Source organism: Danio rerio, chromosome 2 (assembly GCF_052040795.2).
Source record: "Danio rerio strain M-AB ecotype USA chromosome 2, GRCz13ab, whole genome shotgun sequence".
NCBI lineage: Eukaryota > Metazoa > Chordata > Actinopteri > Cypriniformes > Danionidae > Danio > Danio rerio.
The window spans coordinates 28,513,257-28,530,408 of record NC_141022.1 but is presented as its reverse complement, the minus strand read 5'-3'; the positions used below and the strand labels follow the sequence as shown (position 1 = coordinate 28,530,408).

At 35.9% G+C, this 17,152-nt stretch overlaps 1 protein-coding gene across 22 annotated transcripts in view; it reads right to left on the bottom strand.

The window, feature by feature from the left end:
- Positions 1–352: 352 nt before the first annotated feature.
- pde4ca (phosphodiesterase 4C, cAMP-specific a) overlaps positions 353–17,152 on the bottom strand; it is a 91,877-nt gene continuing 75,077 nt past the window's right edge. For 18 of the 22 annotated variants that reach the window (XM_087240849.1, XM_087240851.1, XM_087240852.1 and 15 more), the window contains 11 exons: positions 17,060–17,109; positions 16,865–16,977; positions 9,536–9,629; positions 8,386–8,558; positions 8,191–8,289; positions 7,296–7,460; positions 7,117–7,216; positions 5,962–6,116; positions 5,751–5,873; positions 5,484–5,666; positions 353–4,522 (listed from right to left, as the gene is read on the bottom strand). In XM_087240849.1, the coding sequence (XP_087096975.1) occupies positions 4,043–4,522; positions 5,484–5,666; positions 5,751–5,873; positions 5,962–6,116; positions 7,117–7,216; positions 7,296–7,460; positions 8,191–8,289; positions 8,386–8,558; positions 9,536–9,629; positions 16,865–16,977; positions 17,060–17,109 (1,735 nt within the window). In that variant the 3' untranslated portion in view covers positions 353–4,042. Of the gene's footprint in view, positions 4,523–5,483; positions 5,667–5,750; positions 5,874–5,961; positions 6,117–7,116; positions 7,217–7,295; positions 7,461–8,190; positions 8,559–9,535; positions 9,630–11,378; positions 11,647–16,864; positions 16,978–17,059; positions 17,110–17,152 lie in introns of those variants that run through there. The other 4 variants (XM_087240850.1, XM_087240861.1, XM_087240853.1 and 1 more) reach the window with 2 other exon arrangements.

The window sequence follows — 17,152 nt, the reverse complement described above, 5'->3', positions numbered from 1 at the left end:
TTTAAAAGAGCGATTTATTACTAAATAAATATTACATTGGTCATAATTTTGATTCACGCCAAATGAATTTAGATAATTTAGTATAACAATTTAATGTCATAATTTTGTTATAATTAACATCACTCACTGTATTAGCGTTAACCATGAGAACATGTTCATACAGTATAACATTTAAAAAGCTATACAGTATTACCTGACTATCAAGCATTACCCATAAATAATTATCCTTTTTTTCTCTAATATTTGTATATAAATATGTCTCTTGTCCAAAATTTTGACAAGCCGAAGCTCAGATATTTTTCCTATGTAAGGTAATCAAGATTACATCTGCTTAATAATAACCGAGTCCGTCTTACTAATATTTCTTTGTTTATTGGCATTGGGAAGAGGAAAACAATCACAGCAACATTAGTAACAGTTGTAGTGGTAAACAGTACTGTTGGGATTGTCAAATCTGCGACAGAAAGAGACCAAACAGAGGTGTGTGCCGTGACCAAAACTCTGCACGGCCACTCAATATTTCTTTCACCACACGAAACGCTGCTGTGAAGAGCACAGACTGACATGAAGATGAACATTTAAAGCCCCGTTGACTGTGATCCAATTACATACAAAGACTCACTGTATCCAGTATTAAAGTTCATACCATGGTGTATAAAAAAGGACACAAATAATCTGACCTGCGATGCGTCAGAAAGACTTGAACAATCTTAAATAAAACGCTGAATAAAGAAAGATAGAAATGATCAACTCAGTATGTTAGAGACAGTAGTAGATGTCATATTGATGGAAATTAGCCAGTGGCAAAATGGAAATTACAGTACAGCATGGATCATGCTTTGCTTGGCACTTGTACTGTCATTGGCAATGTCCCTGTGAAGAGCAGAGCACGGATCAATCGCCAAAAACCGAAGAACACAAAAACTCTGGCACGACAATGGACTTTGGCTTTGTGTGTGTTCGACAGCTAGCGTACAGCTTTGCTTTCCTTCAGAACAAACCCTGTTCACTTTCCTTCATACATTTCCATCATACATTTGCAAAGATGTTAATATACAGTTGAAGTCAGAATTACAAACCACCCTGAATTATCAGACCGCTTGTTTATTTTTTCCCCAATTTCTGTTGATTGGAAAGATTTTTTTTCAACACATTTCTAATCATAATAGTTTTAATAACTCATTTCTAATAACTGATTTATTTTATCTTTTCCATGATGACAGTAAATAATATTTTACTAGATATTTTTTAAGACACTTCTATACAGCTTAAAATGACATTTAAAGGCTTAACTAGGTTAATTAGGTTAACTAGGCAGGTAGGGTAATTATGCAAGTTATTGTATATTAATGGTTTGTTCTGTAGACTATCGAGAAAAAAATAGCTTAAAGAAGCTAATAATTTTGTCCCTAAAATGGTGTTTAAAAAGTAATAACTGCTTTTATTTTAGCCGAAATAAAACAATTAAGACTTTCTCCAGAAGAAAAAATATTATCAGACATACTGTGAAAATTTCCTTGCTCTGTGAAACATCATTTGGAAAATATAAAAATAAGAAGAAAAAAATTCAAAGGGGGCTAATATTTCTGACTTCAACTGTACCTCTTATTTTCAGTGTGACCAGCACAGAAACAGAGAAAGTACACATGTGGTTTAAGGACACAGATCACTTTCTGGACAGCTAATGTGCACTGTAAAAAAAAAAAATCAACAACAACAATCCATTAAGGAGAGACACTGGAGGCAAAAACACTGTCAATTGTGAGATTCTTGAGATGTTTTTGTCAGTCTAATGCAAATAAATAATCCAAATAAGCTGTTTAATTGTAATTGTTGCACTTGATAAATTTGTGTCTGCAGATTTCACTTGAAATTGTAAAGGACGTTTGCTCAAAATATGATAGATTATTTAAATAAATATCCACTTTAGCAGCACTAACAAACTTCACAGTTTTATTCATATCTATACTCTGAAGGGTTTATACAGAGTGATATGTTCACACATAATTGTAGTGTTTATTTGAACATTTACGAGCTGTCATTGTGTGATAAAAAGAATTCCTAACAAAAATCCTCCCTGTAAAAAACATCTAACATGGTTATAGGCTCAAAAAAATGTAAAGCTAGTTCATCAAAACACAGACTTTTGGACAATAAGTTTATGCAAATTATCAAATATTTAATAAAATAATGCCTTATTGCATATTCAAACATACGATTTTAAAAACTTGAAAAATAGCAATAGGAAAGTATGATGCTATATATATTAATTACGTTTTGACCCTCTTCACCTCCAGTGTCTTGCCAGTTTGTCACTTAACAGTTGTATTTTGTGCTTTATGGGTGTTTTCTGTTTATTGACACTTATGAATTGCATTACAGGACCTTGATATTAACTATGGATGTTGGAAAGTTTAACAAAGTGGCTTTTATTGAAATGTTTATACATTTTTTATTATTTAGCATATCATTTTTGGGCAGCATGGTGGCGCAGTGGGTAGCGCTGTGCAGATAAATATCAAATTCGATATAAACGGCCCTGGAAGTAAGTACCCAGCAAACATTTTTTGTTTTTGAAATATGTCTAATAGACGTCTAAACATAGTCGTATTAGCTAAAACAAGGATACATTTGGGCTGTCAATGAAAATCTAATAGATGTAAACAGATGTAAACAAATAAACAGAAATGAATGACTACACATATAAAGGCTGCCTAATCTGTCGATTTGATGACTAGTCTAGTTTTGGGCTATGCTTAGATGTCTATTAGATTTTCAATGACAGCCCAAGTTTAGCCTTGTTTTAGCCAAGCTGTCTACGTTTAGATGTCAATTAGACGTCTATTAAACACAATTATTTGCTGGGTTCTTCCTTTTTAATTTTTATGCAATATATTGTTTCAAACTTTAAACGTTACTGTTACATTTGTGGAGTTTCAGTAGACATTACTGTCCCATAATACACTCTGAAGTGTAAATAACTGAAAACCACCCACAAATCCCAAAATACAGGACTGTTAATTAACTGATGTTTATTTACAGTGTGGGTTTCCAATCCAGCCCAGCTTTCCAGAGACCAATTTACAGGGCACATTCGCACGCTGCCAAAACTAGTCTACCACATGTTAATATTGACTCCAGCCCTTACTGATGGAGCAGCGTGTTTGTTTGGCAATGACAAAAACGTCCTCTAAAGTGCTACCTGGTCAATCAGAAGCAAGCTGTGACATACTAATGCTCAAGCTATGAGAAAATAAACAAATAAACGAGAAGCATATGTAAACCATGTGGACGCCAGCAGCATTCCTAGAAATTAAGGTGAGGAGGGAATCAAGTTCAAATTATAACAGCCAAACGAGTGCAAAGGAACAACAAAACAAAGCCACACGGTGGTATAAATCCTATAAATGTGGCTGCGGTTCCACTATTAAGCACTAGGTGGCGCCACATACAAGTACAAAAAAGATCACAATCATGGCTCGACTTTAGTCTACAGATTTTAAGAGCGATCCAAGGAAGACGGCGGTCTCTATGTGGGTACCCTCGAGCTGTTTGCTACATGAAAGCAATCGTCTGTTTGAATCCTGAGATGTTCTGTTGTGTTAAGGTCAGGCTGTTTTTTTGTTCAGCTAATAATAGACCAGCTTTAAGTCAACAGTGTCTTTAAAAAAAACAAAAAAACATTTTAGTGCACTTACTTCTCACGTAAAAAGTGTCTTGTTTATCAATCAATATGTTCAGAGTCGGCTCTCGAAAGTCCACTTGTTCATTAATTGAAACCCTGGTACGTCACAGGAAGACACTCGAGTACATTTGAATGTTTTACAAATCCCGAAGTCATAAAAACAGCTTCAGCACTCCAGTGCAAGGTGACTACGGTATAAAAACGTCCCGCTGAAGCCTTTTTACCTCTCCTGCACTGCGTCACCTCCACCCAAGGAAGCTGAAAATGGGATGGAGTGGGACTGGGAGGTGGTGAGGAATAGGTACGAAAAAAGCAAATAAGAAAAAATACTAAAAAAAAAAAAAAAGTGCACGAGTGTTATGTTCCCAAACGCAGGCACGACACGCTTTTCCCTTCTTGGTCAAGTTCTTTGTCTTCATCTTCGCTGTCTGGTGGCTCGCCCATCTTAAAAGACATTGTCCTGCAGCCGGGGGAGCGAGCGGACAGCAAGCGGGCAGCTGGAGATGTTTGTTTGCCTTGGGGATCTGTCCTGGAGGAGTCCCGTGTGCTGGAAGTCAAGTCTTCATCCACGGGACTCTCCACGTCAGACTCACCTTCCTCTTCCAAGGTCAGTTCAAACTGGAATTTGTCCCCCGCTGAAGCGATGCCACCTCCCATAGCCCCCATCCCCATCACAGCGCTCTTGTCCTCTGGGGTGGAGGTGGGACTGTGAGGGATCATGCTTTGGTACCACTCTCGATTGTCCTCCAGCGTGTCCAGGATCTCCTGGGCATCAGGGTGAACCAGGTCCGCCCAGGTCTCCCACAGCGGGTGCACGATGTAGTCGATGAAGCCCACCTGATGAACAAGGCAAGAGGAGTTTAGTTGTATTTTTTCAGAGAAATCAGAAATCTACCCTCCTGCAACGTTCAGCTCCAACCCCCAAAACAATTAAGTAGGACCTGAAGGAGCACTTGGTAATTAAAGGGTGTTTGATCAAGGCTGCAGCTGAACTCTGCAGGAACAGGATTGGGCACCCCTGATTTAGAGGATACCCACTAAATAATAATATACTATTATAGCATCCTATTCTATGTCAGTATTCATTTTTATATGATCAGTTTAACATTTTAATTTGGTTCAGTTTAATTTGGTTTTGTAATTTATTTTGTTTTTATTTTAGATTTATTTAGTTGCTAAAGCAACATTTTTATCATCCTTTTTTTGTAATATATTTAATTTTATATATTAGAATTACTTATTCACTTTCCTTAGACTTTGTCCCTGATTTATCAGGTGTTGCCACAGCGCAGTGAACCACCATTTACTCTGGTATTTCATTTTATGTGGCGGATACTCTTCCAGCTATTATATTATATTATATTATATTATATTATATTATATTATATTATATTATATTATATTATATTACACTACCTGACAAAAATCTTGTCGTCTATCCAAGTTTAAAGAACAAAAAAAATTTTAACTTGAATATTAAATATTAAGTATCTTGGGTCCATGCAGGTTCCAATAGGTCTTCTGCAGTACTTGAGATGATTATGATGCAGTTCAACAGATGATTCATTTGAAATATCTACGGTCTGCCACTTTTCCAAGTGATCAACTAGAAGTTTTTATTTATAGCTCTAACAACTGGGATGACTATGAGTTTTGTCAGGTAGTGTATATTATATTATATTATATTATATTATATTATATTATATTATATTATATTATATTATATTATGTTATATAAGACTTTACAAGTCCTTAAGCACTGTTTGCAGCACATGATTTATCATTCCCTCTCACTCACCTGTGATTTCTCAATAGAGGCATTGTGTTTGTCACACATGGGGCTGATCTCCATCCCCTTATCTCTCTCTCGGTCGCCCTGAGTGAAAAACTCCACCATGATGCGATCTGTCCACTGACGGTAAAGCTCCAGCGGCTTCGTTGGGTTGCTCAGGTCAGCGCAGTGCACCATGTTCTGAAGAACCTAAACATTTAAAATACTCAAACTTTAAGCATTAATCTATAAAAAGAAAAAGCACAACTATATAAAACAGAAGCTCAAACACACCTGTATGCGATCTGAATAGTTGTCTAGCAGTAGTACACCCAGGCTGGTCACCTTCTTTGTCTCCACCATAGTCTTGAGATCCGCTAATAAGTTCATATGCTTTGACATATCAGTGGCCAAGACCTGTGAAGAGTCAAACACTCAGTAAATGATACAGTAGTAGTTCTCAGGAAGCTTTTAACTAGAATTGTCATTGCTTCCATTTGCTCACCATGTCAATGACCATCTTGCGCAGCGACTGCCTCTGTTTCTTGGTCAGGTTCTGGAAAATGTCACAGTTTTCTTCCTGCAGCAGCTTGAAGCCAACAGCCAGGTGGTGGTTCTCCAGAACAGAGGAATCGTTGTACATCAGTGCCAGCTCTGAGTCTGAGGAGAAGTATTATGCTCTTAGTAAACCATACAGTGTGCAATCATAATCACAAGTAGAGCTGAAACATATGGCTATAAAATCTTCAAAAAAAAAAAAAAAACATTTGATCAATTCACAATAACAATTTCTTTCTTTTTTTTTTCAGTATTCCACCAGTCAAAAAAAAAAAAAAAAAAAAAAACGCCCTATCTAACATGACTCAAGTAACAATTTCGTTATTAAAGAGTCCCTGTTTATGGGTTTTGAAAATTAAAAATGAATGAAAACATCCAGCTTAACCTTTGGTTTTGGGGTTTAAATATGAAAGTCTCACTTTCTCTCTCTCTCAAAAAAAGTAATCTTTAGCTGTTTCGTTGGGATGTCTGAGTAAAACCAGGGTTCCTGCTGGTTTCATAAAGTCAAATTTAGACTTTTTAAGACCATAAAGAGTTAAATTTCAGACTTATATAGGGCTGAAGAATTTTAAGGGCCCATAAGGAAAGAAATGTACATGGCCTATTCAAAAACTAACTCTAATGAATTATTTTTTTGCAACATAAATATTAAACATAATTAACAACATAAAAAAATCTTTAAAAACAAAACGTATGAACAACAGACTGTGTGTGGGATCGATTTTGTAGCTTTACATAAACAAAGGAAAATTAAGACCCATTTAAAATGATTTTAGTACTACCAGACAATATTTCAGTTATTTAAAGACTTTTTAATTTCGTAACTATTTGACTATTTAAAACCTCATGTATACCCTGAAAATCTTGCTTTGTCTACTTATTGTGCACAGAGACCCAGGAGTGTGAGTAAATGATGAGGAACTGTACACTTTGGGTGAACTGTCTCTATAACTAACATCACTGGTGTATTAAAAACTTATGCTAACATTTTTATTAAAAACTGCAATTTTGTAAATTAAAGTCATCCCAAAATCTAAATTCAAATGAAACTCAACAATTTGAAATCCACCCAGCTGTAATGAAAATCTGTAGTTTCACTCACTTGTGTTAATGAGGAATTGGTTGGACACTCCAGGATGGTCCACGTCATGAATGGCACTGGCAAACATTGCAGCCAAGATCTCAAGGTCAGTGAATACAGCCTAGCAAAACACAAGTGCACACGTGAAACCTCTTGCTTCTTAAGAGATGATGATCAAAAGGCAGCTGACTGAGACGAACCTCAAGGGCAGGAGTGGACAGCAGGACATGGGTGGACTGGACCACATCAGCTGCATGGATGCTGTTATGGTAAGCTACATCTGAGCGGTAGTTTTCCTCCAGAGCCGTCATGTAGTTAATGAATGTGTCTACAGGAATTTTGAAGGATTTCAACAAGTCTCTTTCCTGTGGATTACAAGACATTTGGTATTGTAAATGTTTTTTTTTATGCCGAATGATACTGTGCAGGAATTATGGGAGATGGTTCCGTTAAACTTTAAACAAAGAGTGAAGTGTATAATCAGTAATGTATGTAATCAGCGTAATTCTTTATACATTTTATATTAACCCTTTCACATTTAAGTTCCAAATTTCTCTCGCTGAAATCTCCATGTTTTATCCCAATGTTTTATGTGACTGCTGATTTAGAAAGCGTCACTTTATAGTTTCCATGCCACACAAAAATCTAAGATAAATCAAAGGTAAATATTACGCTATTTGATGAAGATTCTTTTGATGATATACAGCTTTTTGTTGCTACTGATCTGGAAGCATGTAAAAATACCACATTTAATAATGTTTTTACTCCAAACTCGCTTCAAAATTTCAGTCGAGTGTCTGACATAAATCCTTCTCATGAGATGATTCTGTAGTTGTGTGATTATTAGTCACATTTTTCAATAATAGCATTTAAATACTGTTTTATTTTCTGGGTCTCTTTATTGCAGCTTATTTGCAGTTTCTGCACGAGAGCGCCCTTTGGCCTTCGGAGATTTACTACTGATCACAGAACTGTGCTTTTCTGACATGTTGTGCATAATATTTACAGCCTTTGATAAGTTGCGATTTCAATTTCAATTCTATTTATTGTGCAACCCTAGTCATCACATGCAGAAAAAAGTTCAGTGTTTTGTACCTGAAAGGTTGTGTACATTGCCACCGTTAGCGGTCTGTTGCCAGAACACTCGGATATCTTGAACATATCCACACCCCATCTGTCAAAGTCTTCTAACTCCTGTGAAAGAGAGTTGGATGCCATTTTTAAAACATGCTGAATTTGATTATAACTGCTGCTGATGAGGTCCACGCTCATGGTGATTTTGATGCTCACTTTAGCCAGCAGATCCTCCCGGTTGGTGCTGACGCCAAAACGAGGGATGCTGGAGGGAGCGATGTTGGAGCTGTGTGTGGGCTTCTTCACGCCACTGATCTGAGACATGGGCCGCTTCTTCTTCTCCTTCTCCTTGCTTGGGGTGGACATAATATCCATGTCATGTTGCTTCTCTGCAACACAAATTCATTTTTATCACTGCATGTAATGACACACAACGATTCGCTACACAAATCAATGAGACACTGATCAAATCTAAAGCAAACTTGTGATATTGACCGTGTCAATTGCATATTTTTAACCTCTACTAAAGCACAAAATGCTCTTCATTCTTAAAAGTTCATGAAAGGCCCCTCTTTTAGTTCAAGTCTATCTCATTATTTAAAAAAAAATGCTACATGAAGGGCATGAACTGCTGTGAGCAGAGGTAGTAGTGGGTGTCAAAAAATACTTATGGATTTCTTGAACCTTTAAATTCTCATTTGGAAGTTTTTAATACATGCTGGACATGGATTTAAGAAACTGATGCCAGCCTGAAAGAATGCTGCTAAAAGCAGTGTTGTTATAGTAACAATAGGGGCTCATTTGTTAAGTTAGGGAAAATGTACATCCAGCCAGTTGTTCTTGAAGAGTAAAGCTCAACAGGCGTATCAGCAACTGTTGTATTAAACTGAATGGCTTTATTCTGCAAAAACAGCTGACTAGATGTACATTATCCCACTTACTACACAGCTACTTGCCACAAAACTAAACAATTAAGACACAAAACATTGATCTGAGCTGTAATAATGTACTCTTTGATTAAATTCTCTTTAATTAAATGTACATCTTGCAGAAAAAATGGTTGAATGCAGTCTACACTAAACCATCTATTATTCATATTTAGTTGCAAGATGCATAAACAGTCATGAACTGACAGAAATAAGCATATACTGTATGAATATAAATATATTCACTAATAGTTAAGATTCTATCACAGATTAATGTGTTATTAGTTTAACATATCTAGAATGTCATGACTGACCAATCAATAGTATACAAATATTTTTATAACACTGCTTTACCCCCACAATTCATAATATGTTGTGTTGTTCTAATCTGAATTGAAAACATTTGCATTAAACTAAAAAAAAGGACAAGTTGGTTTTACCCAAGAATGTGCTGGAGATGTACTCTGAGACTTGGTTTCCTGACTTGCTAGTCTCTGAGAGCTGGGTTAATTCTCGATTCAGCATCCTTTTAAACTGCAGAACAAAAAAAACACACACGCTTTGAGAATAAGCATCTCCGATCCCCTCTATGTTTTGCTTATAACACATTAATCCATTTATTTCTGCACAGTACACATTAAATTCGTATTCCACAAATGAGTGCTGAATTAAAGGGACGGTTCACTCAAAAATGCTAATTCTGTCATTGTTTTTACTACTTTAGATGTTAATGGTAAACAACATTAATGGTTAATGGTTTACAACATTTTTCAAAATATTGCACACTTTTGAGTTCAAAAGAAAAAAAATTCAACAGGAACAAGTGGAGGGTGAGTTAATGATGACATTTCATTTCTCGGAAAGCTATCCCTTTCAAACTCAAAAGCTAAAACATCACACATTAAGCTTAAATCTATTTATAAATTAACATCATGTCAGTAACAAGTAACAATGGCTTTATCCATAACAAAAACAGGCCAATTTTAACATGCAAACAATATTATTTCAATTAAATATTTACAATAATTACCCATTTTTGTCTTGAAGTTAGTCATTCTAATAAAATATAATAACATTTTTAATAACTTATATAATAACTTTGTTCATAGTTTATAATAACGTTGTTCCTGTTTTTACTGTACTATTGATCAAAATAATCTTTGGTGAAGATAAGAGACTTTTTCAAAAATTAGCTTTAAAAATCATTAAACATTTGAATAGTAACATCTCACTCATCTTCATTATTATTAGCTAAGATTATTTAATTATGGAAAGTGCACATACAATATTAAAAAAAAAAAAACTAATAGTACTTTAGGAGAAACCTTTCCAAAAAATGTCTATTAATACATTTTCTGAATAAAAAGCCTGGGATGGACAATCTATTATAATTAGTTTTATACCTAAGACATTAATAAATAAACTGGTCAGCCTCAGCTGTATGCTGTATAGCTCAAAATATGAATGCAGCTCAATTCAGCCCTTCATTCAGGCATCCAAGATTGTGGGCTGTACCAAGCAGGAGGAGTTGCCTCTCATCAGTGTTGTGCTATTATGTAATCATACACGAGGTTTCACAATGAAACACTTCCGATTCAGAAAGCGTGATGTACAGTAAACACACACTGACAGACTGATGTCCTCTAGTTATCATTTTTGCTAGTGTTTTTATTCATTTAACCTTTATAGCTCACTTACTGTATGTATTTTTATATTGCATTTTAAATTAGATGTGCATTATCATTCATCAGTTATTTTATTTAAAGAAAATAAAATCATATTATATTGTTGGATTTTTTAAATGTTTTTTTTTAAACTTTCAATTAATCAAAGATAAAAAATAATAATAAAAATAAATAAATTATATATGTATTAAAATGCTAATACATATGTTTATACTGTATGTATTATATTTATTTGCAAATAATAATTATTAATATTTAAAAATCGATATAACTAATATAATTAATCTCTAAATAATAAATAAATATATAATAATCTGTATAATAATTAGCAAAGACATTTAATATAGCAATAATTCACAATAAGTGATCTTTTGGATTTTCTATGGATATGAAGCATGGATATCTTGAAAAAGCATCATAATCTCCACAAAAAGCAGCAAGAAGCTCTGTTTCCAACATTTACAATAATCAGAAATCCTCACACCAACATGCTGCAACATCCTTGATTTATAGTGTCACTCCCCATCTAATCACATCCCATCCAACTTCACATACAAAACCAATGCAGTAGCAAAGCAAATAAACCCCCAAGCCTTACCTGAACATACATCCATGACAGAGAGAGCAAATAACTGACGTCGGGCATTTCAGCAGCAAATGAAACCTGCTCGAAACAGAAGCTCCCTCTGACCGGTGCACATGCAACAGACACGTTCAGCACTCTGGTCCAGGTTGCATGAGCTTCCCACTTCCACAGCAGCCTGACTGTGCAAACCGCAAATGCCATGGGCTGCAGTTGTTTTGGGCTGTGAGCGAGGAGCGAGTCTGCATCTCTGCATGATCCGCATGCTCCGCTCTGCTACTCTGCCTGATTCATGTGTAAACACTGAGATCAGGCTCCACCCTGTAGGCGTGTGTTCATTCTCACCGGCCAATTGGAAGAGTTCAGAAGCTGAGGCTGGGTCTGGGGAAGGTGTCTGATTGGCTGTCGGCATCACAGCACATGCAGGGGCCCGATGGGTGGATCTAAGGGGCTGGGGCTGCACCATGTGCACTTGGTTTGAAGATGAAAAAGCTTCAGGAGCCGTTTCATGCAGTGCGTGGCGTGCGTGCATGTGTGGATGGATGTGTTTTCCATTGAAATGAGGAGTGAAATAAATAGATGCTTGATGCTCACCATGAGCAGAGAAAATGTGTACGTGTGAGGTGTCAAAAATCTATTTAAACGCTTTATGGCAAATTAATGGCATGATCTTTTCCTAATTTCGCTTGGTCATTACATGTCTTCTTGTCAAATATTACCAATTAACACACATGATAACTCATACAGGTATTATTTAGACTGTATACTGAATTATATTCAGTTTGAGGTCAGTAATATTTTCTGAAGGAAATCTATTCTTCTAGGTTTCTATTCTCCCCAAACAAACTATGAGGGAAAAGGATGTGCCCGTTTGTTGAAGTTATATTTGATTGTCAAGAGTTCACAGTTAGATAATGCTTGACCATGTTAGCAGGTTTGCCATGCTGTCCCAGGAAGGAACCCTGAGCTTAGAGACAGATGAGCCCAAGGCTCACGCCTTGTCAATGAGTATTAAGAGGGATACGTCATTATGTAGTTCTCGAGAGCTACCCCGATTTGTTTGGCCTATACCTTAATTAATTTATAGGAATAGATCGCCAACCCCACCTGTGCATTCACATTAAGTGCTTGTCATGTCTTAAAACTGTGGGAGGAAACTGGAGTACCTGGGGGAAAACCCACACGAACATGGGGAAAACATGTAAACTCTGAACAAAAATGCAGACTGGCTCAGCTCGGACAGTGACCTTCTTGCTATGAGGCAGCAGTGCTAGCCACTGAGCCGCCGTGTCGCCCGATCCTAGATTTGAGGAAGAGGCAGAAAGGATGGATTGGGGGGGGGGGGGGGGTGGTCTTCTTAAACGAAGATAGAATAAAATTTACGCTGGATATTTATGTTAAATTTGGAATAATCAGGAATAAATTTGGAATTATATTTCAAATAATCAAACATTTGAATGGGAGCGTCTCATTCTACTCAGACTGTTTAAGTATAACTAAGTGCATAAACAATATTCGATTATTTATATCGTATACACTTTTTTTAATCGACAATAAGTGTTATGTATTCTATAGAAATGTCTACCTTTAAATGTTTTTTAATGATGTATATAAACACCACTGCAAATGTGACGACAAAAAAAGTTCAATTAATATGACAGTCTATCAAATGCAATACTGCAATACAACACGATACTAAATGCATGCACTATTCTATATGAATATATTTCACCTCAGCCAAAGTAGGGTAATGGCTTATCATGCAGCAACTACACCGACACTGAAAACACACCAGCATGTGCTCATGTATGCACATGAGTGTGCGTGTGTGTGTCCGCGCTGCACGTGGTTGCCGTGTGGCTGAGCGAAATCACACGTCACACAGGCTATGGAATCCCAGCAGGAATGAAGAGAGAGAGAAATTCATCCATGACTCTCCTCTCATTCACATTTTACAGCACACGGTCGGGGGATGGGAGCCATTCACAACATGCATGAATCCCAATCCCAACGAAAATAGAAACCTGACGCATGACCCGCTGCATGTGTAACTAACACACAGGCATGCAGAGTATTTGGGTGCTGCTATTAGCAAGTGTCGATGTATTGTGTTAGAAGGCTGTAAGTGCTAAGCCCCACCTCTGGGTGACGAGACATCGAGTACTGTTCGTACTTTAATCAGTTCTTTTCATTTTTTACTTTTTCTGCAGCCTAAACTTATTTTGAAGTGGCTTCACTCAAGATTTGCAGTACTGTTTGTGTCATTTCTTGTGTTGCTTTGAAGTGAGAATATACTGACAATTATTTTATAACATTTTTAAAGCTTGACCTCCTGAAACATTGGGCTCTGTCATTTATATAAAGAGAACATTGAGTGAAACAAAGAAAAACTTAAATGTTGTCCTCTGATCCATTATAAACTGTACTATATTTGATATATAAAAGACTCTAAATAATCAAAATAACTAGACTGTGTTAAAAGATCTCTTCAAGTTCAACATTACCAAAATGTATGGAAACAAAAGTATTTGTATGCATCCAATGCAAGTTGATCTCTATACTTTGTGATAAATAAGTGTTTATATTTGTGGTCTTCACCCTTTCAGACGTAAGGTTTAATACTACTGCTGAGCCCCTGCAAGAGTTTTTTTAATATCATCATTATTTAGAACTGAGATGCCCAAACTAGGCCCCGCGGGCCAAAGTTGGCCCGTGGTAACCTTTGATTTGGTCCACCCTCCCATCTAAAAGAGGAGAATGATGGGAATGGTTTAGAGATAGTCAATTTAAATTTAATGTAAGCCTTTGTTTGTTTGTTTGTTTGTTTGTTTTTTGTTGTAGTTGTTAAAAGCTAACTGAAATTAAATGTTTCAATTAAATGGTGTAAATTAATCAGGTTTTTTTTAAATACTGTCACCTATCAATGCAAAGTATTTAGTGACTAAGTCAAGTCAAAGGCAGATTCTGCTTGACTTGTGTATTTAGCATTGATCTCCACTGTCTGATAAATGTGAATGTTTCATTTAAGTTACATTTTAAAAGTTATACTGCATTAGTTAATACAATTTAAAGTAGTATTTTCTATTTATTTTAAAATATTATGAAAAAAATAGTGAATTTTCCCATGGAGACTTTAATGTAAAATAGTTTGATATTTTTACCTTTAGCCCACGGCTCTCAATGATGTTTGGTTTTTGGCCCTTCATATGAAAAAGTTTGGGCACCCCTGATTTAAGTATTATATTTGACCCCTTTTTATGCAATTATTGACAAACATCTGAAATATATTGTGAAAAATCTTTATATATATATATATATATATATATATATATATATATATATATATATATATATATATATATATATATATATATATATATATATATATAAATGTATTACTACGCCCACATACAAGCAGAGAGACACAACAGTTTGACAAATATTCCTGCTGTTAGGCAACATAATGTACTTTTAAGGCTATTTCAGACGAGAATTTAGTTGTTTAGATTGCAACTAAGCAGTTTATTTACAAGGATGGTGCCTATATAAATTGTTAATCATTTCTGAGAGACAGTGTTTTGGTGTCCATTAGTCAAAGACGGTAAACATCGTCTATCCACAAGATGGAGCCAGGACCGCATAGCTGAGAAGATTACAACTGTTGAGTGCGAATAAGAAGCTGAAACATGGAAGCGTCACGGTTTTTAAGGTGGACTGGATAGAGTCAATAAGAAGCTGCGAATAAGAAGTTGGATTCAGCCTTGTCCCTCCTTAACGCAAACACAACAGCAGTCTGGTGGCTGCGCTGCTTTTTTCCGGGGTTAATTACTGTGATATTGTAATGGTCGCTTAATGTTTGATATGCATTGTGTCTAAATGTCATATCCCCTTTAAGAGGACTTTTGAGATGTAAGCACCTTATTGGTAAGCACGCATTTATGGGAGCACAGTTTAGTTCAGGTCACTCTACCGCTGTATTATTCTTTTATTTCAATAATGTAACATTTTATTTTGTGAGGGATGTTTGAGTGTTTTTTTCTTTTCCTTTTGCTTACTCATTGTCGTTGACTGGCATGTATGTAGTCCTCAGCACTTGGGAGAAACGCATAAAGGCCAATGGGAAGAGCGAAATAGTTTCTGTCTCCTTTTTACATTCCTGTCTCCGGGTAAACAAAAATTATTTGTTTTATTTCAGCTAGAGAAAAAGCAGTTTTTAATTTTTTAAAAAACATTTTTTGGACAAAATTATTAGCCCCTTTAAGCTATTTTTTCCCCCCGAAAGTGTACAGAACAAACCATTGACTTGCCTAATTACCCTAACCTGCCTTGTTAACCGGTCCCACTTTATATTAAGTAGGCTTAATTGATATGTACTTACACCAAAAATAATAATTCGTTACAATGTATTTATTCTGTAAATACATGTTTTTACATTGTACTTTTGCTTGATTAAATACCTGCATGTAATTACATCTGTAATTAATTTCTGTAATTACATTTTTAAATAGACTGTTGACCATCCCTTATACCTTAACCCACCCTTAAACCTACCCATACCACCCAACCCCAACTATAACCATACCCGTATCCCATCTCAAGAGCACCATAAGTGTTCTCAAATACATTGTCAACACAGTAAAAACATTGTATTTATTTTTTGATGCAAGTACATTACAAGTACAAGTAGTTAAGGACACCTAACTGGGACCCCTTAACCTAATCAACCTAGTTAAGCATTTAAATATCACTTTTAACTGTATAGAAGTGTCTTGAAAAATATCTAGTAAAATATTATTTACTGTCATCATGGCACAGATAAAATAAATCAGTTATTAGAAATTAGTTATTAAAACTATTATGATTAGAAATGTGTTGAAAAAGTTTTCTCTCCGTTAAACAAAAATTGGGGAAAAAAATAAACAGGGGTGCTAATAATTCAGGAGGGCTAATAATTCTGACTTTAACTATGTGTACAGTATATGTATACAATATAATTCAAACTGAATTTTAACTAGCTGAGTGATGGTATACTGTTTCCGAACACTCCAACACCCTCGGCTGAAGTAGACACAGAATGATGCAGATTGTAGAAAAAATGTGCCGTGATGAGGTGGGCTTTTTGGGAGTCTTTAAAATCAAACTATGAGAGATCGTACAGGTGTGAACACATCCATACCAGATCTTCTATTGTATTCATGTGGCTAGTGAGAATCATCGATGGGAAGAAAACACACATCGATAAGTTCTAGAACCCAACCACCGATTGCATAATTTGTCACAGATGGTACTGTAGCTAAACGTTGTCCCTCCCCTAAAGTTCACTTTGGTAAGCTGTTTTGAAAGAGACTTTGTTTGAAACTACATAATTTCTGTTCATTCTTTCATTTCATTTGAAGTATACGGTTGCCCAAAACCTGCAAGTTCCCCTGAATTTTGTGAGACATGCTTAATTTCCCAATTGCAGAACTGTAAACACCTGGAGGGCCCGTTTTTTTATCTACCTTGTTAGATGCCATCTCGCTGACCGAGTGACGTGTCTTGAGAGTCTCCAGCTGTTCGAGACACCAGTCCAGCTCGTCCAGAGTCTCCACTGCCAACTTCTGAAATGGCTCCTCTGCAAAATACAGCAGCACATTAATATACTCATGACCACTCAAATGAGTCAATGGTCTGTCTACAAGAGTTTATTGTCTAACCTGGTAGGCTTGTCTTGCACATGGATGGTGGGTTGTTTCCTGTAGACTTCCTGTAGAGATTTGCAAGATTGAGCACTTGTAAGGTACTGTAAT